Genomic DNA, 21,512 nt, shown 5'->3' with positions numbered 1-21,512 from the left:
CCCACCCTCCAGTAGTTTAAATCCTAATAGAATTAAAGGATATTCAAAGATGATTAAGGCAGAGTCTGGTCCTCCTGGTAGTTAAGCTTCAGCTCACTAGAGCATATGTGGAAATGGCCTTGGTGGTCCACATGTAGCTGTCACAAAGTATGTGCTCTATAGAATTGCACCTCACTCTTCAGGACTTCACCCAAAGCCTTATTGAGTCTTTTTATAATAAGTCAAATGCCTACTTGTAGGTCACAAGGATAATAGAAAGGAAGATAAGTATAGGATTAACTGTTAAAGGGATGAACATTAACAGCAAGATAAATGATAGCTGGTAACCTAATAGCCAGGTCCAAGAAAGAACTAAGGCTACCAAACTGCATTATTGCCTGTTACAGTTAATAGTTTTCACAGTGTTGGCCCTTATTTGTCAGGAAAATACAAGTGTATTCAATCATTGGCATAAAACCAGAAAGACCATATATGCCAAGTTAGAGAATTCTATTTTTATTTTGGCCTAATAATGAGAAACTGTTGGGGGGATGAGAATATTAGTTGCTTATATGTATGTGGCTAGAAACAGTAGAATCTCTCTGCATATATCTTTGTATTTACCATCTTAATGTAGAGCCTGTATTTTTCCTGTTTTGTTCTACTTCTTTTAATACAGTGAAATTTTGTTTGCTGGCCTTTGGGGTTCAATGAATTCTGCTGTCTTGGGGTCTATGCCTCTAGAAATGGCTGGAAGGAAGGTAATGGGTGTGAAATGAGATTGAGGAGGTTGGAGAGTAAACACATTGGTGATTTTAGGTGTACATCATTATCTTGGTGTGTCAGAGACCGAGCAAAAACATTTTCTCGACGTTCTGTAGTCCACTGTTACTATCTTTCAGGGTTTTACATATGTGGCTCCATCTGTACTTGAAAGCGTGAAAGAAAAGTTTTCCTTTGAACCAAAAATCCGATCCCCTCGAAGATTTATTGGCAGCCCACGAACACCTGTCAGGTATTCAGACTTTGTTATTATTTTTTAATCTAGAAGAAAGCACATTGTTTAAGAAATTTATGCCAAGTTACATAAATGGAAAATCTGTCATCCTATTTGGTTGGCGTAAGCACAGCATCTCTACCTTCTTATATTGCAAGTGATCCATCTGTGACTAATCAATGAGAAAATGCTATATAGTTTACCTTCCCTCCTGAAAGTAAGCTGCTGCGCTGCAAAGTGTCTTCTTTAACCATTCAACATTTATTATGCACCAGGGATTGTGCTGTGTGCTAGAGACACATGATTATGACAGGAATTGTCCTTGTCCTGATGGAAGCTTACAATTCAGTGAGTCAAAACAAACAAAGAAGGAAATACAAAAAATATGTAATTACAAGTAGTGTCAAATGCTCTGTGGAAAAAAAGAATATGTTAGTAGAACGCAAAAAATAACATAGGGGCTCCTATTCCTGAAGGAGCTAGCCATACAAAACAGAGGCACAGGGGTGTTACAGGTAGAAGAAAGCGCTGCAGAAGTCCTCAGGGAGGAAAAGCTTGGCTGCCTTCTTGGAAATGAAAGGGAGGTCAACATGCCTGAAGTGTGGTGAGTGAGGAAGAAAATGGCAAAGGTTTGGAGAAATATTTTAAATGCAATGAGAAGCTGTTTTAAGTAGGGGAGTAAAATAGTTTTTTTTAAGTATCACTGATGGTTTTATGAGGGCAAGTGTGGAGGTTAAGAGACCAGTTAGGAAAGTAACAGTTAGTCTAGGGGAGAGATGGCTCAACTTCTGCCTCTGTACCAATACATATGAAAAGGAAATTAATTGAAAAAAAATCACATTACCCCACTTGCTTTAAATGTAAGGGAAATGTTTCTTGTTGAGATAGTACTTGAGACAAATGATAGCTCTTCCTTGTCTTAAAGCCCAGTCAAATTTTCTCCTGGGGATTTCTGGGGAAGAGGTGCTTCAGCCAGCACGGCAAATCCGCAGACGCCTGTGGAATACCCCATGGAAACAAGTGGGATAGAGCAGATGGACGTGACGATGAGCGGGGAGGCTTCAGCACCGCTTCCAATACGACAGCCAAACTCCGGACCGTACAAAAAGCAAGCTTTTCCCATGATCTCCAAACGACCAGAGCACCTGCGTATGAATCTATGACAGAACAATGCTTTTAACGAATTGAAGGCAAAAATGGTGGGGAGGGGATGTGTGAGCATCCTGCAGGGTGAAACAAGAAGACTCAAAATGACAGTCTCGAAGAGTCAGTGTCATGACATAGAACACTTTGGACAGAGGAAAATTAAACATGGATTAAAAAAAAATCAATCAATGGTGCAAAAAAACTTAAGTGAAAATAGTATTGCAGAACTCTTAGGCACATCAATTAATTGATTCCTAGCAACATCGTCTCAACCTATCAAGGATTTTCATGTTGATGGCTCAAAACTGACAGTATTAAGGGTAGGATGTTGCTTCTGAATCACTGTTGAGTCCTGATCATGTCGAAGAAGGGTTATCCTTCCATTAGGCAAAGTATGAATTTGCCTATAATACTTGCAACTAAGGACAAATTAGCATGCAAGCTTGGTTAAACTTTCCAGCAACATGGAATCAAAGACGAAAAAAAACTTATCAATTGATGTTTTACGTGCAAACAACCTGAATCTTTTTTTTATATAAATATATATTTTTCAAATAGATTTTTGATTCAGCTCATTATGGAAAACATCCCAAACTTTAAAAATGCGAAATTATTGGTTGGTGTGAAGAAAGCCAGACAACTTCTGTTTCTTCTCTTGGTGAAATAAAAATGCAAATGAATCATTGTTAACCACAGCTGTGGCTCGTTTGAGGGATTGGGGTGGACTTGGGGTTTATTTTCAGTAACCCAGCTGCAATACCTGTCTGTAATACTAGGAGAAAAAAAAAAAAAGAATCTACTTAATCATTTCTGTTTGCAGTACTGTTATGTGCTAAGCTTAACTGGAAGCCTTGGAATGGGCATAAGTTGTATGTCCTTCATTTCATCCTTATCCTGGGCCTGCATTGCACTGGAAAAATACCACCACCTTATACCAGTATTTAGTTCAAGACGTCAAACATGTTCAGCCTGTGGCTGAAGGACAGAAGCGAGTCAGGATAAAATGCATATCGTGGGGCGGCAGAGAGGAGGGAAATCCAGGGGAAGAGGGTGTTGCCATGGTCCACTCTCTTGTGTCTAATGTCTTTACAGCAATTTGGTAAGGTTTTAAGTTTTACTTCTTTTTACTGTTTTTGCTGTCTACCTTCCTTATATTTCTTCCTCAACGGTTTTAAAAGGAAAAAAGATGTTTTTTTCTCCTATATTGGGGCTACATTTTTTGCTTATAAAAATATTTGATGGCCTTTTGATGAATGTCTTCCACAGTGAATAAAACTTAGTGACTTAATTTAGGAAACATGTTAACAAGACACTGTGTTTTGCAGTTGTAACGAAGTCTACATAAGTGATTCACAGGCACAAAGAATAAAAATAAAGGTGACTTTACCTTTCTTAAATACTTCCTGCCTTAAAAGAGCATTTCCGTGACTGTAGATGGTGAAAGGGTTTAATATCTGCAGAGCTTTATAAAAATATATTTCAGTGCATACTGGTATAATAGATGATCATGCAGTTGCAGTTGAGTCTTATCACCTCTTTTTTGTTTGTCTTTTATAATGTCTTCAGTCTGAGTGTGCAAAGTCAATTTGTAATATTTTGCAACCCTACAATTTTTTTAAATAGATGCTGCTTGCTATGTTCTCCAGACCTTTTTGAGCCATAGGATCCAAGCCATAAAATTATTTATGCATGTTGAATTCAACCAGAAAAGAGACAAGCTTTGCTTAAACAGCAATTCAAGTGATAGAAGATGAAATCCTATGACATTAAGCAAAAATAGAACCAGGAAAAATGATTGGAAATACACCTTTTCAATTGTGGCAATAAACAATTGGTAACAGCTCATCTTTGGACAGAAAATTAAAAAAAAAAAAAAAATCCCTCCCTCTAGACCTCCTCTTCCCTATTGCAGCAGTCTACTGAACTTTATAACTATAACTAGTATATTAGAAGCTACAATAATGATAAGGGCAGAAATTGTACTTAAAAGTGCAGGTCTTTATGATGTTTAAAAAAAAAAAAAACAGAACCCAAAAACTATGGTGATAGATACAGGCTTCATTTCAGACTGTAAATGACTTGTCCTATTCTGATACTTGTTTCAAATATGTTTACTAACTATTAATATTGTGTTGACTGCCTGACCAAATTCGTTAAAGTTTTACACCAAAATATTCCTCCTCAGTCCTATTTGCTAGTAACATTTGCATTGTGATTGCCTGGCTATAACCACCCCACAGGTAAACCATTTTCATCATTAGTACTGCCAGCAGTAGTGGCAAACACTGTAAGTAAACTCCTGCATAAAAAGCATTAATTGCATACCTACCATCCATACAAACAAGAGTTTTTCAAACTTTAAACATTAAGTGAAATTAATTTTCTATACTGTGGCCAAGTTTATTGAGAAATTGTTTCATAAATGGATATCCCTACTATGACTGTGAAAACTTGTCAAGTGCCACTTTAGTGTCACAGACAGAAAGCACACACCTATGCAATATGGCTTACCTTATATTTATTTGTAAAAAACCCAAGCATAGTTTAAAATATATGTCAGTAATACTAGTCTTGAGTTTCTGAAAGGGTTATTATTCCAGGTAAGTGTATAAAAAGAGATTTAAGTGTTTTTCTTTCATCACTTATTTTCTTTAAAATCAGCTATTTACAGGATATTTTTTTATTTTATACATGCTGTTTTTTAATTAAAATATAATCACTGAGAACTGAAGTTTACTAATTTTGATTTTATAAGGTTTGTAGCATTATAGAATAAACTGGGATTTATAAACCAGCTGTGATTAACAATGTAAAGTATTAATTATTGAACTTGAACCAGATTTTTAGGAAAATTATGTTATTTCTTTTTCTCCTTTATGGTCTTAACTAATTTGAATCCTTCAAGAATTTTTCCATACTATTTTTTGAGATAGAAGGTAATGGGGGTGGTGTGGGGGGGGGGAGAATGCATGTATGGTACTCCATAAATTCAACATTCTTTAAGAAATACGTGATTATAAATAAACTGCATCCAAGCCTTGGATTTTATATTTAAAATAGGACCTAACTATTTTGGTTATTCAGTCATGTGGTTCCTAGCTTACAAGGGCTAGATCTAAGATTATTCTCATGAGAAATGTTGAATTTATGAAGAATGGATTTTGAGGCTCTGAAAATGGTTAATTCCTCAAATATAAACATCAATGTCCAAACATCTACCTTTTTTCCATAGGAGTAGACGCTAGCAAGCTGGACAAAATAATCATAAGTATTTGTCCCACCATGACCTGTGGTCTGTGGCTGACTGATACAAAATTCTTCGTGTGTGATTCTTAATTTACCACTACAGCACAAGTATTATCTCAGTGGATTATCTGAAGTAACATTTGAAAGAAGGGTTCATCTGTGTTTGCTCTTTTAAAACTTTTTTTTCCCCTACCCCAAGTTGGCTTTGCATCTATCAGAGTAAATAAATTCTTCAGCTGCCTTATTAGGAGTGCTTTGGAGGGTAACACCTTTTCTGCTTTTCATCTTGTGTTTACTGTATTAAAGTATTTGATTTCAGATTGAATGAATGTAAATAGAAATTAAATGCAAATTTGAATGAACATAAAATAGAAGTGATTTTTTTTATTATTATCATTATTACCCTAAGATAGGAAGAAATAACTACCAGATACACAAATGGTTTCAATAATTTTTCCCATTTATATGCTAGATGTGTTCAGGTTCTCATATTTAATAAACTATATATGTGAAGAATAACAGTTGTAAAAATTGCTTTTGTGGAGAAACTGAAGGAACAAATTTGTAACAAGTTTTAGTACTGATCTTCTTAGGTGTTAAACATCTGTGATTTCCAAGTTCTGTCAAAGTAGTAGAATGTAATAAAAGTTCATTTGAAAAATTACGTGAGAGCCAGCTTCACATAAAAACACTGAAGGACTTTCTTGTGCATCAGTTTTTTCAGCCGTATTTGCCAACTTCATTATTTGATGTGTATGCACAAGATTAACTTAGTGGACAAATCTGTTTTTAACTAATATCTCAATATATCTGCTGTAAGATGGGCGTTTTGTGTAAACCATCTCTATTTATGAGGTAATTGAATCACATTTGCCAATATAGTTTCTCTATAGAAGTTCTCAAATGGGACTTTTTTTTTTATAAAACAGTAGTGACTCTTGATGTTAAGTCTTTCAGAGGGTATGATCTGAATTCACAGAATAAATGGGTTCTAATTCCTGATTTTGAGCTGAAGGAATAAAAGTACAGAAATGCCTCTGCTTCATCAGTGCTGTTAGTGAACAACACAGCTCGCCTGCTGCATTTCCCTCCTTTTCAGTTCACAGTGAGGTGCTTGCTTGCTTGTTAAAACAAAAAATCCCCCACTGTCCACCACAGACTTGTTATTCAGTCATATTAAGAAAGCTGTCCATATGGCCATAGGGTAATCAGGTATTGTGTTAGGGCTGAAATAACCATGTGGTAAGATGTTACTCTTATGTTTTTACCAAGAAGTTAGCGTATTTTTTACACCCAAATTCTAATCTCAAATTGTCTTTCTTAACTCATCCCTTGCTGTATACCCAAATAACAACTATTGGCTTCATCACAAAATTAGGAAGGTGTTTTTTTTTTTTAATTTTTTTAAAATATTTGCAGTGATTCTCAAAGTAGGTAACACAGTTCACTATCCTTATTAATCCATGCTGGTGTAGTCTTTGTCTTACCAGTGTTGTAAATCTGCTGAAAATTTCTACCTCTACCCCCTAACTTCTCCTTCTTACCACTGTCTTTTTTTCTTGTGTGCAAACTGATAGATGGTAAACAAGAAAATGAGCAGAGGTCTCACGTCAAGATGTAGATAATAACCAGTCCTTCAGACCTGTCACAGATCTTGAATCCCTCATGAGGTTTCAAGGGGAGAGAAACAAATACCTGTAGGCAAACAAACCACTCTCCAAAGTTTTGTTGGTCTTTGTACAAGCTTTAATCTCCCAAGTAATGATGATTCAAGCATGAGGTTCCAACAGTCTTTTAGAGAAGCTAGTTATAAGGGGAGTTCTTTTTTAACAAATTTTTTTTGGCCCAGGTGGCATGCAGGACCTTACTTCCCCAACCAGGGCTTGAACCCACACCACCTGGATTGGAAGCATACAGTCTTAACCACTGGACCATCAGGCAAGACCTGGGGAATTCTTTTCTAAGAGTCTGAGTTGGTCTTGTTTGTCACACTATTCAAATCATCATTGAAACCAGCTGTATGTAATCCATGTGAATTATTTTAATAGTTAATTCAAGAAAGTCCATGGCACTATACAAAAAGCAAAATCATGAACATTAAAGCTGAGGGCAGGATTGTATGTATTATATCCACAAAGAAAAGCAATTTGTCTTTTATTCTCAATGACTGCTAATCATACTACAGAGAATAACAGTACTAAAATATTTCATCCTCAGTAAATTAGTCTTCCTTAGAAAATTCTGATTGTACAGGTAAAATATAACATTTATAGCTTTCATTTAAAAATACAAATTTTAGGAAAAAATTTAAGATTTTTAGAATGGGAATTATAAAAGTCAATGCTAAATAAAATTCTACTTTCAGGTAATGTGTATCTTAAAATATTATGAAAAATACTCTTTATTCTGAAAACAGTGTCTGGAAAGAATACCTGAATTCCTCTAAAACCAGTAGCTGTATTACCCAATTGTCATTTGGTAACATTAACAAGAAAACACATTTACAATTTAACACTGCCATCATAAGTCAAATAAGGATAGAATAAATGTTTCATATGCATTAGGCTGAACATTACATATATAATATAGGATCTTTCATTTAATATTTTGATAAACTGGACTACACACTTAACTATAATACTCTAAAACCATTTGGGAACATTTTCCTTACCTTCCAGCCCTGAAAATCCATTCTAATGTCTTTACCAGTAGTCACTGTAACCAAATAAAATTAGTGTTTTGTGGCCTTAATATTAAGTTGAAAACTTAATATATTTGAAGGTGTGATGAAGTGGCTCCATCTTTCCATTTGTTTATATGGTCCGAAATCACAGTTCTGCACAACGGACATGTTTTTTCTCTGTTAAACCATAAGGTAATGCACTCTTCACAAAATATATGCTGTAAGGGAATTACGAACTTTTTATAGTTGGTAACATTTTAACTTTAAATTCATCACACTGCAGAAAAACAGTTCATTTTACAAGCAAGACAACAAAGTATAACATTCAAGAACACAGAGTGTTAGTGGCAGAGACAAGTATTCTGACTCGTCCTATCCGCCTAACCACCTTTAATAAAATACAAGTTATGTTTAGGTGATGACTTTAAGATCAAGGATAATAACTAAAAGGGGCTTCCCTGGTAAAGAATCTGCCTGCCAACGCAGGAGATGAGGGCTCAATCCCTGGTTGGGAAGATCCTCTGGAGAAGGAAATAGCAGCCCACACCTGTCTTGCCTGGGAAATCCCACAGGCAGAGGAGCCTGGCTGGCTATAGTCCACGGGGTTGCAAAAGACTCAGACACAACTTTGCAACCAGATGACAACAACATAATGACTAACAGCTTAATACAATCTTTGAGAGTTACAGGAATAACAGGAAATGGCCTTATACAATCCAGTAACATGCTGGTATTCTTAAAGACTAGTATTCTGTTATTAAAAATAGTGTGTTTTCCAGTCACTTTGGTATCCTGTTTGCGATCCCTTCATACACGCTTCTACATAAAAACTATTAGAACATAAGGGACAAAACTTAGCTAACCTACCAAACCCCCAATCACAAATAAGAAATTCACAGTATGTGCCCTGAATGCTAGTTTCTGCTAAACAATATACATATTTTTTCCTGAAAATTAACATAAATGTGACTTTTCCAAGTCCAGAGAAGTGCTGTATTAAGGTTGCTTAAAAATAGAGTTACCTGACAGATGAGAAGAATTGGCTTTTGAAATTCAGCTTGACATATTGAACAAATATCATCCACATCTGAACACTGTCTCTTGCTGGCAGGGACTCCGTAACTCTATATAAAGATAAGGTTCTGTTCCTTAAATACATAGGTGATAACTGTATTTCTCAAATCTCCAAGGAACTAGGCATTTGAAAACTTTCCCAAAGGATATAAACATTTCAAACCTGATCTATGTATACAGAATCATGTCTGCATCAAGGTGAACTCATTACATTATACATAAACAGAATCTTGGAAGATTGTTAGATTCGTTGGATTCCCAAATAATGATAGTGCTTGAAATTCAAATGCAATGTGAAATATAAGAATTATGCAATCTATATTCATGTACTATGTGACCCAGTATTGCCAAATTGAGCCCACTTACTACCTATGACACTGGTTTAAAGTCAATGCTGAGCTTGTTTGGCTGAATGTAACTCATGTAGAGACTGCTTTAGATTTCTGTGCTCCACATTGGAGATTGATTCAATAGGTCCAGATATACCAATAAGGTAACCCAGAAATCTAATTTTTGAAAGCTTTCCACATGAGTTCAATATGAAGAAGGTTTGGGGGGAGGACCACTAAACAGTGTCCTGCCACTAAATCTAAAAATAATTTTAATTATCATCTTTATCACAAAACCCAGCATTTAGTACTAGCAAAGAATGATAAAATTTTACAAAAGAACTGTAATTGCAAAACGTCACTTGAGTAGCGCTCTACTGTCAAAACTCAACACACATCTTTGAATTTCCTTTTCTGAAGTCCTAAAAAAAGTTTCTGATCTTGTTAAGATCTTATAACTTCCTTACAAATTCAGTAGAATTTAGTCATTAACGGGGTATGACAAAATGTTATAAATGAGATCATCTTTCTGTAGAAATGATGTGGAAAAGGGAGCTCAGGAAAAGAACACCCAAGTTTCAGTCATAGTCAGCAGACCAAGTGTGACATGACTTAGCAACCGAGGCTATGATCTAAACTTACTTTCAAAAGTTAACAAAATCAAAGGATATAAATAGAAAATTAAAAATTTTTGAGATCAGTGATGTTAAAGATTCTAGACATAAGATACTGATGGATGATCTTGATGCCAATTTCCCTTCAGTAAATGCCATTTAGAAGAGTGCACTGCACATGGATATGCTGACAAGCTTTTAAAACAGCACTCTTGTCTGGTACAATGCAGACTCCCTTCAGGTGAAAATACCCTGATGATGATTGCCATTTCCAGGGGCAACATTAAGGAACATGAGAATCTCAAGAATAAAATAGAGTGTTGATGACTGTGATAGTCTCTTAATGCTTCCTGGAGAAAATACCAAAGGCATTTCAAGCTCTATTAGATTAATTGCTACAGCAGAAGCCTAGTACAATGTACTCAATAGCTAAATTCAGAAGCTAAAGTCTGGGTTTTATTGGTATCTTTTTAAGGAAAGAAGTCTGAATAGGATGCAGTGAAACTTGTTACTATGTTACTATCTTAGGGAAAGGGTCCTGGCCAGTTAGTTTAGTCCACTTCATTGGTAAAATCCTGTTGTTTTTTTCAAACATATATTATTAGATTGGCATTCTTGTAAGTCAGTCTCTTGAGTCCTGACCACTTAACTGTTGAAGTACCTAATGGACTCTATAACTGAGAATCAAACTCTGAAATCTGGTGATCACACATATATAGTGAGAACCTCTGAGGCTAATAAATAGCAAATGAGCCATTATCATTTGAGCTGTGACAGACACCCTTTCTCTGCAGTTTGTTACATCAGTAGAATCACTGATGTATAGTAAAGTTATAACTGACAATGGAATCTCAATTTTAAAGTTTATTGATACCGTCAAGAAATTATTTGTGCATACGGAATTCAGTATTGGGGAAATTTTTCCAGTAAGAAAATTCCAAGGGACATGATTTTTGGTAGTAAGCTTTCTTCATGTACACAATAAATTATAAACACTTTCACAGAAGCTGAATAGGAGTTAATGAAAACACACAAAGCCACTAACTGTGGATTAAAAGAGGAACAAAAGTTCATAGGATTTTTGGGAAATGTTTATAAAAGGTTAAAAATAGGCGATCTGAAAGGGCAGGAGACACATTCAAATACACAATTACTTCATCAACCATTAGGTGTTGTCAATGCACAAATTAACAAACGGGTCACAGAAATAAAACCTTTATCATCATAACCTCAAGTGCCAAAGTACTAGAAGTATTTCTAAACAAGCATGTAAGTCTGCATTTGTAAAACTACCGAACTAAAACAATTTTATAATGAAGAAAGGTAAAAAGTTTCCTATGATAAAAAATACTTACTGGTCGTGTAACAAATATTCGCAAAACCCGTCTGAAAGTTCTCAGGTGTCCAAAAAAGTCCAGAAGCTGAAAGGGAAAATAAATCCTAATTCATTAATTCAAAGAGCCATCTCTGTTAAACTTAGAGATCAATGCTAATATCAAATACTGCTATTAACAATGCTCATTGCATACCACAACTAATCATTTCATTCTAAATATACTTAAAATCCAATTATGGGATATTTTACTCAGCTTATCAATTTCAGCCAATTCGTAACCAAAATGAAGTACATCTGAATGCCTAGAGTTACAATCTTGTCAAGACAAATATATACTTAACTAAATCAAAGGCAAGGCAATTTTACCTGGTTCACATGTCCTTAACATATTTAAAATTTCATAAAGTGACTAAGTTGAGGGGACAGGACAAGATACTCCACTAGTTTGAGAATTATGTACCTGATAGATGCTACTGATGGGGGTGGGTATGTTCTCTTCTACTCATTCTCTCCCTCAGATACTGCATGCTACTCCCCCAATAAAATCTGAGAACCACTGGATTAAGATAAAGATACCTATTTCCTTTTCTCCATTTCTAAGTAAAGAATCTGCCATTTATTTCAAACTAGTGATATGAAGATAAACTATAAAACAGTTAAAGACAAAATCAGTTACAGGTAAAATCTGTAAACATTATTACATGAATCATTATAAATGACAAAATTTATTATGTTACCTACTTTTAGTATGAGGTAGAGTAAAGCCAGCAATATCCCAAGACTCCATCTAGTTACATTACCAAACTCCCCATAGCTTATAAGGTAACGAAACCAAACTGGTATGGGAACAAAAGTTCGGTAATACTGACATAATTCTTCTAAAAGCATATACCAGTAACCCTAAAAAGGAAGAAAAAAGAAAACAGAGCCAACGAAGCTACTTATATACACAGCACAAATACTCCATATTGGACTGAGAGCATCATGAATATACGGCACAATAACACAACTATAAAATTAGTATTCATAATGATTATGAGTAACCTCCTCAACTTGGTTCTCAGATGTTACAGTCACTGGTTTGTTTTCAAAAAATTTCTAGAGTGACAGTGAAAATGTTTTATGTACAATAAAATATCTTGCTGACTACAAAAATTTAAAGTTTTAACTGAATATGAAAAAACACCAAATAACTGCATATAATCAGTTATCAATTATCAATTAATAATGCCCTGGAGGAAAACAGAAGTATAAATGTAAATATTTTCCCATATATGATGTGGGGACTGACTTTTAGATTATTCCAAAGCAAGTACTGTATAATTGATTTTATTGGAACAGATATTTTGTTTCAATAGGTCTGAGATAATATAATAATTAGGTTATTGAGCAAACCGGAAAATTATAAAAAGAATCATTTAAGACTAAATGGATGAGATGGTTGGATGGCATCACCGACTCAATGGACTTGGGTTTAGGTAGACTCCGGGAATTGGTGATGGACAGGGAGGCCTGGTGTGCTGCGGTTCATGGGGTCGCAAAGTCAGACATGACTGAGCGACTGAACTGAACTGAAGCACTGATATGGTTTGCTAAGATCTTTCCAATAAAACATAGTAGATCTTACCTTGGATTTAAAAGGCATGATCAAAGAAGGCACCAATAAAATAAGGCATTTTAAGCCCATGAAGAGGAATTTCAGAATGAAGTCTGTAATTCCAACAACCCAAAGTACTTCCCAGAAGCTTGAATAGTCCAAAGTAGGATTTAAAAAAATTAAGCTACCAAGAGAAGAAAAACACAAAACTTACTAAAAGCAACATAAAAAGATAAAAACATCAAAACTTACTAAAAGCAACATAAAAAGATAAAAGTGCTGACAGGGGTTCTAAATTTGCTACCAAATAATGTGTACAAAATATGAGTGACAAGTGCTAGAGTTTATGTAAAAAGATTATTTTGGTTATTTTAAACAGACTTTATATTTTAACAGACTTTTTATTTTAAACAGACTTTTTAAATGTTTTCATTTCAAATCTTTCCTCAAAGAAAACGAAGAGTCTTCCTAACTTGTCATGATGGATATCCTCTAGCCTGTAATCTAAAAAATTCACAAATGATAGATATATGTCATTCTCTCCTTAACCAACTCCAGTCAGGATTCTCATCCCTCCTTTCCAGTGAACTGCTTCTGTCAAGATCATCAACTCCCTCCCTCTTGCTAAATTTGAAGGTCACTTTTTCCATCTTTGCTCCTTGAAATATTTTCTGCGTGGTCTTCTGACACCACTCTCTTCAAGTTGCTCTCATATGGTCTAGGTGTTCTTAATGATTGCTTCTTAAGTCTACTTCGCTGCTACTCCTCTGGCTAATCGTGGGCATTGTCCAGTCCTAGGCCTTCTTCTCGGTCTATACTTTCTTTCCCAGGTTTGTCTTGTCAAGTTCCATGTTTTTAAAATATCCACCATGTGCTGATAACACCAAAATTTACAGCTCTAACCTCCACTCTGAGCTTATGACAAATAACTATAATCATTTTAACAGTTCTACATGGCCTCTCAAACTTAACATGTTCAAAACAAAATTACTGATTTTCCTTCAAAACCACTTCCTTCCCCAGTCTTTCCTAGCCTAGTAAATGGCACCACCATCCAGCCAGTTGCTTAAGACTAAAAAACCCAGGCATCACCCTTGATTCTTCCCCTCACCCACCCACCCAATCCAATCTGAGTGGTATCAGCTACACCTACAAACTATATCCCAGATTTGTCCACATCTCTCCAATACCACTGAAACCCAGATTTCTAGTTATCTGATTAAAGCTGAAAATTCAGAACACTTCCATCTGACTTGGAAACTGATCAACTACTGTTCTTTAGCAAGTTTTCTTCTAGAAACAAATATCAAGTGTTCTCATCACATATACACACAAGAAGGTAACTGAGGGAGGTGATGGATATGTTAACTTGATTGTGGTAATCACTTCACAATGTATACATATATCAAAACATGTTGTATATTTTAAATATATACAATTTTTGTCAAAAGGTCACCAACAACAATCTAATGGTATTTAGTAACTATTGATTATATAAGTAAAAATTTTAGTATCAAAAGTTATTTATTGAGCACTTGCTACGAGGCAAGGCACTGGGTATAAACATGAATAAATCACTTTAAGCTCACTAACCTGGAACTAGACAAATACGTAAAAATTGAACTCAATAGTAAGTATGTACAAGTAAAACTTTACAAAGTGCTATGGAATATATGATTATATAAAAATATGTGATTGTGCACTTGGGCCTCTAATTACCTGTAATAAAGTGACTGAGAATGAAAGGTGTAATATAAAAGAACAGAAGATCCTGCTAAGAATACCAGTAACCAAGCACACTGAATCTTTGAGCACCTTTCCTGAAAAATAAATAATTTTATAATTCATTACTTTGAATTATGCCAGAATTTTAAATATCATTTAACTATTTTACTTTAATGACTAATTTATTAACTTAAAATGTTTTAATAGATTAATTTATCTTAATAAAAATATAGATTATTTGTTAAATTGTACATATCATTCTATTTTATATAGCTTTAATGAACAAAACAACACAAATTTAAACAGATGTTTAAAATACAAGCTTCCTCATTGTGTAACAACATTACCTATGTTTCAAAGCCAAATCTTCTACAAACTGACATAAAGAACCCACCTAAATGAAAACTTTACTTCTGTAGCTCCCTATATTTGCCTTCCTAACAAAACAGGCGTGCAGAAAATGCATTAAGTTATCAGGGTTTATAATTTTAAAAATTCTCCTACAATTCAGTAAGAATTTGTTTTTAATCTGTTTTATAATTAAGTCTTAATTACTAGTTTAATTAAAAGTTTTACTAGTTTTAAACCCTAAATTAAACTTTTATGGTTTGATAGGGTGTAACTACAAATTTTCAGGTCAAAATATATGATTCTTTACACAGATATAACCCTTTAAAAGTTGCTTGAGGATGAAATTTTATAAACTAATCCCGTTTTTGCAATAATTTACAAGAATAGGACTGTGACTATAATTAAGAAAAAACTTCTTGGGTTTAGTTTTCTTTAAATAAGAGAAACCTAAATAATTCAATACCCATTTGTTCAATGTACACTTTTAAGTATTTTAAATCTTCGAGTACAATGGCTGAAGTTTTAAATAATGGTCATATTACTTAGTATAGTCAAATTAACTTAAAACATGAAGGCACTTGACAAATCAGACCATATGGTGATCTGTCTAGGTTTTAATCCTTCTGTCTAGCTTTTATCAGGAACCCAACATACAAAGAAAATACGGTGAAACAATTCAGTATTAGGACAAATCATTTATGCCAGGTCATTTAGATAACAACATTTAATATGGATGTTACATTATACCTATTTAAATTTATCAAATAAACTATCTTAATTCCTATTTCTCTCAAAATGAGCATATAATTCTACAGGGAAAAACATTTAATGATTTTTTAGTTGCTGGTTGTACTTACTCTTAGAAAAACCTGATTTACAATGCTTTTGTTTGCATATATAAAAGTTGTAAGCAGCCCAATTCCAAGAGAAATTCCTGTTAGAAAATAAGGTCCAGTTAATTGAAATTTTAAAAAAAAGAGCTAACATAATGACATGATTTTAAAGGCAGCATACACAATTTTAAAAGCTAACAGAAAATAAGAAACTGAAATGCATGAAGTAGGTTACCAATAGACAGAGAATTAGCTGAATATAGCAATGAAACAACTCAGTGCTTTTATCATACCCTACCTGTTGTATGCTGCATAACAAGTTTGACACCCAGAATCAAAATATATGGAAGACTCTTCTGCAACCACTTCAAGAGATACCGGAATTCTGAGAAGGAGCTGCTACCATGATCTCCATACTCCATGTCGCTATCATCAGGTTGCCTGGCTTCATTGTGGGTGTGACTCCGTAAGCGACTATGGGTACATCCGTGGGTACAGGTGTGGACACCTGACCTTGTATTTCTGGAGCTTGGATTTTCAGCACATTCTTTAGGTAGGGAGCTTATCGGGATATGAACATCTCCAGAATAAAGACAGGAAGCTTCTCCTGTCAGTCTTGCTTGGACACACTGGGAGGCTGAGGCATCCTCACTGCCTGCAGCTCCTGAAGGGCTGTGCAGTTGACTACAGTTGGCTTGCATGGCCCTTGAATACTTGTTCTGTGATTTCTTTGCTTCACGGCTCTGTCTCCTAAAAATCAAAGAGCAGAAACTATTCTAAGTGAACGGTTAAGTACAGGCAATATGTGGCTCACTAGGAATTGGTTATTCGCTAAAGGAGAGGCTGGTAATCACAGCAGATGAGTTATTTTCAGGTTATCTAGCACTCCTCACTAGACGACTCCTTCCTCCCCACTGACGCGAAGGCGCTGCTACCCTGTGCAAACTATCTTTCAGGGAACATCTGCAACGGAAAAAGTTGCCCTTCAGATGCCTCCAGTTCTCTGACAGAAGGAACTGGCAAAATACTCAAAGTATGGGTGCCCAGCAGATGTTGACAGTACTAATAGTACTCATTCATACTAGAACACCCAGTGCATTTACTCGGCTCAACTAGAAGAGTGAATCTGTTTTTTTAATGCCTACAAAGGCTAAGAAGAAAACATCAAATCTTAACTCCGTATTAAGCAACATCATGCGTAACTGATACTAATAATAAACATTTCATTTAGGTGACCTACAAATTTCCTTTTATGCTGAAACAGCTTTCCCGAAGCTAATAAGTTTCCAATAATAATTAACACCAAGAAATATTATCCTTCCCTGCCACCCTCAAAAATATCTTTAAGACTTTGGGAGTCACCGTGTAATTGCTAAACGACTATTCTGAATAAGGATAATTACGTAGTCTGCACATTAAAAATGCGACTCTGGAGGGGTGGGAAATCCGGCAAGAAAACATCGGCATCCAAAGATCCCTAAATGACGAGTGTGGGTGGCCATCAGAATCCAGTTGAAAAGCAGAGCTTTTCTGCCGTTTCCGTAGGAGGAAGCTGGGGTTAACGTCAGGGCAAGTTTTGTGTCATTCTATTTCATTTCTAGGTCTGAAAAACAATTTTTTTTCAGTGACTGTTGGGCGGTTTGGTTTTTAGTGCTCTTCACCAAAGGCTTTCACCGATGCTTCCAACGCCACGACTGCCATTTACTTCCTCCAATCTCTGGATACACCGACGCCGGATGGGTCAGTTTCAGCGTCTTTTTCCATAAATAAAACCCGAGAACCTTCCCACTTCCCTTCAAGCATGAAGCAAGAAAGGGGACAGAAAGGGAAGAAAAGTAAAATGCAAACGGCTCTTCCGGAATCTCCAGGATAGACTTTTCCACCCACGTTCGAGCTTCGAGTGCCTCTGTTATTCTCCCCAGAGCCCATTTCGCCGCGGCCCCTCGCCTCCTTCGCCCGCTTCCCCCAGGCCTGACCTCTCATGACGATGAGCGGACCGAGGCCCAGGCAGCGACGGCAGGAACAGCGAGAAACGCCGTCTCGAGGCCTTCGGTCAGAGCCATCACCTTCAGACCCCGTCGCCGGCAACTCTGGCCCAGCTCGGCGACGGCGCGCGCGCTCCCGGACGTCCTCACGTGCGCGCGCCCCGCCCCCGCGCGACGCGCCGAGGGCCAGGCTGCGACGGCGGGGCGGGGCGGAGGCCGCCGGTGGGTGTGGGCTGTGAAGAGAGGCGTGCGGCGGAGGACCGGCCGCGGGCGTCGGCGTTAAACAATCAGCGTACGTGCGTCTGTTTGGGGCCTCCAGAACCTGCCCTCGAGGGAGGAGCCTGCAGTTGGGGGCGGACCTAGTCCCGCCCCGGCTCTCCCTGCCTCTGGAGGCTGCCCTGCCCTTTGGTCGCTTGGCTCGCGTCCGGCGACGCGTGAGGGGGAAGAGCCACGTTGGCGAGGGTCGGCGCGCCCCTGAGAGGGCGGGACGGGGCGGGAGCGTTCTGGTGTCGGCCACCTCAGCTGACCCACTTGTGAAGTTGTAACTGAACTGGGTTTTTGTTACATTCCTAAAGTTGCTCTGTGAGAACGAGGCCCTGGCCTCTCCTGAGGAGATCAGGAGCAGAGAGAAGTAGGGGATGGTTTGGGAGAGAACGGGGTGGTGTAAGTATCAATAGAAATTAAGAGTTTAAAAACTCAGTGGGGTGTAGAGAACGCTGTACTATCTTCGCGGTAATTGTTAACCTAAAACTGTTCTAAAATAAAAGATTTATTAAGGAAAACTTTAAACAAAAGAAACACAAAAATCCTTGCCTCTTGTTCCCGAGCCAAAATATATCATAAATGATATTTAATTGTATTCTATGAATCTGCCCCATTCGCGACAACTACCAATAGTACTTTGAACCTTAAGTTTTTTATCTTTAATTTCTAGAAGTTGACGTCAAGTAAATCTTGGTGGTCTTTCTATAGGTCTTGAAATTAAATATTCCATGCCGCTGGTGAGCTGTTCAGTCTTTCCTCACTAGAGGATAAATTTCATACATATGCGCACATGTCATGAATTGAAAATCTAGTGGGAAAAGTGATACTTTTTTTTTTTTTAATTTGGTCTCGATTTAAATGGGGACTTCCCTGGTGGCTCAGACGGTAAAGGATCTGTCTACAATGTGGGAGACCCGGGTTCGATCCGGGTCGGGAAGATCCCCTGGAGAAGGAAATGACAACCCACTCCAGTACTCTTGCCTGGAGAAATCCATGGATGGATGAGCCTGATGGGCTACAGTCCATGGGGCCGCAAAGAGTCGGACACGAGTGAGCGACTTCACTTTCACTTTTCTGCTTTAAAACCATTTAAAACTATTCACAACATGGCTCAGAGGATAAAGAATCTGCCTGCAGTGGAAGAGACCCAGGTTGGATTCCTGGGTAGGGAAGATTCCCTGGAAAAGGGAATGGCCACCCACTCCAGAATTCTTGCCTGGGAAATCCCATGGACAGAGGAGCCTGGTGGGCTGCAGTCCATGGGGTGGCAGAGAGTCTGACACGACTGAACCACTAACACACACAGCTTACACAACAGCTTTGCCCAAGTTAGTTTGATGGCGTGTGTGCATCTTATTTCCTCGTGTATCAGAGTACAATTGAACTCACTATTTAACCTGAATTAACCACTTTGAGGATATTCTTAAATCAGATTATTTTTATTACCAAACCATTTCTTTTGGTTAAAAAGGCATTCCCCCTCCTTCCCACAACAGGTGTTAGATCTACTTCCCATTGTCAATTAAGATATTGCTAGATATTTTTGTTTGTTTTGGTTTTTGTTTTCTGTTTGTTTTTTGATATATGGCTCCATGAACTTCACAAAGTCTTCATGACAAATTAGGTTCCTTTGTCAGAAAGTCTTAATCTGTTTGGGTTGCAGTAAGAATATGGCCTGGATGGCTTATAAACAACAAATTTATTTCTCACAGCTCAAGAGGCTGGGAAGTTCAAGATCAAGGTGTGAGCAGATTTGATGTCTGGTGAGTTCCTGCTTCCTGGATTATAGATAGTTTTGTCTCTGGCTGTGTCCTCACATGGTGGGAAGGTGGTAGAGCTTTGGAAACTCTTTTATAAGGGCACTAATCACCTTCATGAGAGCCCTTTCTTAATGCTCTAATTATCTACTGCCACCTCTTTATACTTTGCCAACAAAGGTCCGTCTAGTCAAGGCTATGGTTTTTCCTGTGGTCATGTATGGATGTTAGAATTGGACTGTGAAGAAAGCTGAGTGCCGAAGAATTGATGCTTTTAAACTGTGGTGTTGGAGAAGACTCTTGAGAGTCCCTTGGACTGCAAGGAGATCCAACCAGTCCATTCTAAAGGAGATCAGTCCTGGGTGTTCTTTGGAAGGAATGATGCTAAAGCTGAAACTCCAGTACTTTGGCCACCTCATGCAAAAAGTTGACTCATTAGAAAAGACTCTAATGCTGGGAGGGATTGTGGGCAGGAGGAGAAGGGGCCGACAGGGGATGAGATGGCTGGATGGCATCACTGACTCAATGGACGTGAGTTTGAGTGAACTCTGGAAGTTGGTGATGAACAGGGAGGCCTGGGGTGCTGCAATTCATGGGGTCTCAAAGATTCGGACACGACTGAGCGACTGAACTGAACTGAACTGAGCCTCTTTATACTATCACACTGTCGATGAGGTTTCAACATAGGAATTTTGTGGGGGACACAAGAATTAGGTATGTAGCAAAGGCTGAAGCCAAGCTCTGGGTTATAATGAATTTTTAAGGAAACTTATTTATGTAGTATATTATATCATTCCTACTACACCATGGATATTTTTATTTTAAACTTTAACATTTATGAGAATTTAGGAAACAGAAAAAATAGACTCACATAATCCAGCTACCACCACAATGAGGCATCAGTATGTTTTAGTACACTGATAATTTTAGTACATTTGCAAATTTAGTACATTTATATACCTTAATATAATGTTTAAATTCTCATTTTAACATATTTATAATTTATTGAAGGTATGCTAGTTCATATTGAAAGTTTTGGTATACTTGAAACTGCATTCCACTCGACTGAAAAGTAACATTTGAAGAAGAGTACTGAGTTAATGACAAGATTTGACAGTGACAGACTTATCTGATAAATTTTCTTTCCACTGTCATCTAGAATGTTGGAAATGGATGTTTTAATTGATAAACTCAAAAACATTTGTTGAGTACTTACTGTCAAAAATTATAGTAGATTGTTGGAGATCTAGACATTAAAAAAGACATAATCCCCATCCCACAGTGAAATATGTGGTTAGACAGGTCTTCAAGCAAGTAATTATAGTATATTGGAATAAACACTATAATTGAAGGTTGTGTGAGGTGCAGTGGATGCAAGAAGTGGGAGCGTTTAACTTTGCCAGGCAAGAAATGCCTTATTAAATCTGTGATATTTAAGATGAACATTGGACTTTCCTGGCAATCCAGTGGTTAAGACTCTGCACGTCCATTGCAGGGGCCATGGGTTCATCCCCTGGTCAGGGAACTAAGATCCCATATGCTGCATTGTGTGGCCAAAGACAAAAAAGTTGCATATTGAAGATTAAGTTGAAGTTT

At 37.0% G+C, this 21,512-nt stretch overlaps 2 protein-coding genes across 3 annotated transcripts in view; one reads left to right on the top strand and one right to left on the bottom strand.

Annotated features, from left to right (window-relative positions):
* RPS6KB1 (ribosomal protein S6 kinase, 70kDa, polypeptide 1) overlaps positions 1-5,878 on the top strand; it is a 40,120-nt gene extending 34,242 nt beyond the window's left edge. Inside the window, exons 14-15 of one of the 2 annotated variants that reach the window (XM_010861597.1) lie at positions 882-994; positions 5,355-5,878. In XM_010861597.1, the coding sequence (XP_010859899.1) occupies positions 882-994; positions 5,355-5,367 (126 nt within the window). In that variant the 3' untranslated portion in view covers positions 5,368-5,878. Of the gene's footprint in view, positions 1-881; positions 995-1,901 lie in introns of both variants that reach the window. The other variant, XM_010861596.1, reaches the window with a different exon arrangement.
* A 1,213-nt stretch (positions 5,879-7,091) lies between these two features.
* RNFT1 (ring finger protein, transmembrane 1) lies at positions 7,092-18,101 on the bottom strand. The gene is made up of 9 exons (XM_010861595.1): positions 17,887-18,101; positions 16,209-16,660; positions 15,935-16,011; positions 14,721-14,821; positions 13,032-13,185; positions 12,146-12,304; positions 11,424-11,489; positions 9,074-9,175; positions 7,092-8,269 (listed from the first exon to the last, which is right to left on the bottom strand). Exons 2-9 carry the CDS (start codon positions 16,609-16,611, stop codon positions 8,135-8,137), a joined length of 1,197 nt encoding a protein of 398 aa, XP_010859897.1. The 5' UTR covers positions 16,612-16,660; positions 17,887-18,101; the 3' UTR covers positions 7,092-8,134.
* Positions 18,102-21,512: the final 3,411 nt, after the last annotated feature.

The sequence above is a fragment of the Bison bison genome, unplaced genomic scaffold (assembly GCF_000754665.1).
Source record: "Bison bison bison isolate TAMUID 2011002044 unplaced genomic scaffold, Bison_UMD1.0 scf7180017864472, whole genome shotgun sequence".
NCBI lineage: Eukaryota > Metazoa > Chordata > Mammalia > Artiodactyla > Bovidae > Bison > Bison bison.
The sequence above is the reverse complement of the archived record's forward strand: the minus strand, read 5'-3'. Positions and strand labels throughout refer to the sequence as shown.